Source organism: Elaeis guineensis, chromosome 9, assembly GCF_000442705.2.
Source record: "Elaeis guineensis isolate ETL-2024a chromosome 9, EG11, whole genome shotgun sequence".
Taxonomy (NCBI): Eukaryota; Viridiplantae; Streptophyta; class Magnoliopsida; order Arecales; family Arecaceae; genus Elaeis; species Elaeis guineensis.
The window spans coordinates 4,401,172-4,404,501 of record NC_026001.2 but is presented as its reverse complement, the minus strand read 5'-3'; the positions used below and the strand labels follow the sequence as shown (position 1 = coordinate 4,404,501).

Sequence of the window (3,330 nt, the reverse complement as noted above, 5' to 3'; positions counted from 1 at the left end):
CTGGTGGTGGTGAGTCGTGGAATGGGAAATTGCATGCTGTTGGACATATTTCCAACTTCCGAGCTCTGATACCACTTTGATAGAATATGTAATGGTGGTGGAATATACAACAATAGTATGAGAAACTATATAAAATAATGGAGCAGTACAACTTTTTCTCACAAACCCTCTTTTTTTTTTTTATTCTTTGATACCACTTCACCACTCCATACATTCTACAACAACCACCTATTTATAGGTATAAGAAATAATCTTTTGACTCTCTTAATAAATTTATCATTTAGACTTCTCATGTGACTCTTGGATTTTTCATGTGATTCTTGAATTTTGCCACTTCAATTAAGTTTACAAAATAATCTTTCGATTTATTTAATATATTTAATATTTGCTCTTTTCAACAGGGTATGCAGGCATACAAAATAAGATATTTGATGGTCGGCTCTTTCGTCATTTAGTATCTGGAGCTACAGGAGGGCTGCCGCTGCCGCAGCCGGAGCCGACTTTTAGGAACGCCGTGATCGGCTCATCCCTGCTTATTTTCCCATATTTGAAAGGAAACCTTTGCTTATGGCAGGTGGCTGATATTAATAGAGCAGCACGGCAATCATAGTCCTCCAGGCATGCATCCCTGCACTTATCCTTACCCTTCACCTCCCATGGAGGGGTATACCAATCATCCTGCCACGTTATATTCTCCATTACAGACATGGTGTATGTAATGTTGCCTCTGCCGATCTGGCAGCCCTTGTCGGTGAAGTTCCTTTGGCAGCCTTTGAATTTTCTGTTGGCATCTACATAATCAAATCCGGGCAGACACAAGCACCCCACTTGATCACCAGTCGAATTGCAGTAGCTGTTCAAGCCGCAGGTGCCCTTGATCTGGCACGTGTCATTCACCTTCGGGATTTGTCTTAACGGCTTTGTCATGCTTCCGTTGTGAGAATACAATCTGAAGATCCCATCTGGATCAAGCCTTGTGAAGAAGATTGTTTACCGCTGCTTCCCATATGGACCCAGCAGGACCATGGAGCTGTAGTCGGAGGTCAGTTTCATTTCGCCACTATTGTCGAGAACGAGTTCTGTGAATCCCCCTCCGTAGGTATTGCGGCCCAGTAGGCATCCCCTCCGATGTCCATATGTATCCACAGGGTACATCACGAGGTTCCCGTCAATCTGCATCTTGAGACGGAATCTGCCGGTCGAGTGGTTTGCTTCTGAGAAGCTGGAAACGAGCTCCTGATCAGACTGCAGCGTCTGACCCGCCATGATTGTCTCGGTCGGGTGATCAAAGGTCTGCCATATAACCTCATGGTTGATATTATATATGACAAAACTGCCGGTGTCGTTCATGGATGCATACCGGGCTTCCGTGGAGTCACCAGAGAGGTAGGAAATGGGTATATCTGCACTTCGTAGGGGAAGAAGCATGAGGCCCCCTCTAGTGAGCTTTAATCGAGCACCCTCGGCAATTGGCTCGTCGTTGCGGTTTGCCGTCCATATGACGGTCTTATCTGAGACAAGCCATGCTCCAACGGCAAAGCCGCTGCCTGCTGCCGCTGCGAAAAATCCAAAGGCGAACATGCGGGACTGGGACAGCCAGGGACTGGTGTTGGTGGCGATCCAATCATCCAAACTTATTGCAGGTCCTTGCTGGCCTACTCCGAGCGCCATTGCATATGCGAAGATGAAGATCACGGAGGCCAACTTTGAAATCATTGGGGTGTGAAGAAGGGAGAGTGGGGATTCACTGAGCTGGGGATGCTCTTGTGCGCACCAATGATTGTTTGAAGGCAAAGGAAGACTGTTGAATTAATCCCTCGTTTGGTTGGATGGAATGATTTCTTCCTTTATTTTGATATTTAAGAAATAATAAAAAATATGAAAATATTTTTATAATATTTTTACTAAACTATCCTCTGATAGTATATATTATTATTATCAATTTATAATACTTATTTATACTAAGTAAACAATGCAAATATAAATTTATAATCATTATAATTAATAATTATAAAAAATATTATATAAATATTTAATTTTAATTATTTTAATAAATTATCTATATATATTTATTACATAAATAATTTAATAAATTATCTATATATTTATTATATAAATAACTAAATAATTTATAACTTAATTTAAATAATTAGTAATTTTATATAAATAGTCAACTAAAAAGCCAATATAAATAAAAAAAAGAGCAATTCTAATTATTTATTTATAAAAAGGGAAACATGGGTTTAGGTCATGTATCCGGTGTGGCAAAGGGCAAGAGAGGAGTTGTGCAGCGTAAAAATAGAGATAGTGGCAATGGAAAAGAAAAAAAAAGAAAAATTTTAGTACTATTTTGTTAGATGATTGGATAATTGATTGTAGCTCGATTTCGATGAAAATTCAATATGTTGTTTTTGATATCGAGAGCTACAAATTACAGAGTTTCGATTTTTGAAAATTTTTTTAATCTATTAATTATTTCAAATATCTATACATTTGATGAAATCTATCCTCTATTTATTCTTGAAATTCACTTTATTGGCGACAAATATTTTTTTATTATAAAATTCAAAATCTATTCTTGATGCTATATTTGTGTAAACTCTAATTGTTATAGAGAATATTTGTAATAAACCCATTATTTTAAATGGTAGAACATTCACATTAAAATTATGATGTCTTTTTTGTTGGTTGTTTAGTTTTCTTTGCTTATTAAATTATCAGATTAGATTATAGAGAATATTATTGCTTTGCAATATCTCATTTAATTGCACAAAGAAGAAAATAAAGTTTGCGATGCTTTTGTTCAATTTTTTCCAATAACATGATCAGTAAATAATAAGATGATCACTAGATCATTGTGTTGATTTTTCGCACCCTGTTCTCTTTGAACAAGAACCCTTTCACCATTTAAAACTCATCTGGTACACATGAAGTGGAGGGGGGAATGAGTGGTCAATGAGAAATGAAAAAAAAATCCTTCTTATTTGATTGGAATTTTGAAAAGAGAGAGATCAGAAAAAGATATTCTCCCAAGAATAGAATTTTCATGTTTAATGAGAAAGAAAAATCTATGTAGAATATGGATTTTTGGCTTTCCCATATGGTCAGAATTGGAGGCTTTTTTCTAACAATATCTTTTTAAACCATTAAAAGTTTTATGATTGAAATGAATATTCTCTCTATTATAATGTCTCAAATCTGCCTCCACCATGATCTATGGCTAAAAGTACTCCTAAGCATCATACTTTTTTATTTGCAAATAATTATAACATATAGAATAGGATAAGATTTTTTCTTATATTAAAGATATAATAGATATTTTATATAATT

The 3,330-nt window shown here is 35.8% G+C and overlaps 1 protein-coding gene across 1 annotated transcript; it reads right to left on the bottom strand.

Annotated features, from left to right (window-relative positions):
• Positions 1-990: 990 nt before the first annotated feature.
• Positions 991-1,671, bottom strand: LOC140851649 (G-type lectin S-receptor-like serine/threonine-protein kinase LECRK1). Its single transcript, XM_073243615.1, has one exon. The coding sequence runs from the start codon at positions 1,669-1,671 to the stop codon at positions 991-993; it is 681 nt and encodes a 226-aa protein (XP_073099716.1).
• Positions 1,672-3,330: the final 1,659 nt, after the last annotated feature.

Coding starts and splice junctions, on each gene's coding strand:
- LOC140851649 (XM_073243615.1), bottom strand. CDS start 1,671: ATGGCGCTCGGAGTAGGCCAGCAAGGACCTGCAATAAGTTTGGATGAT.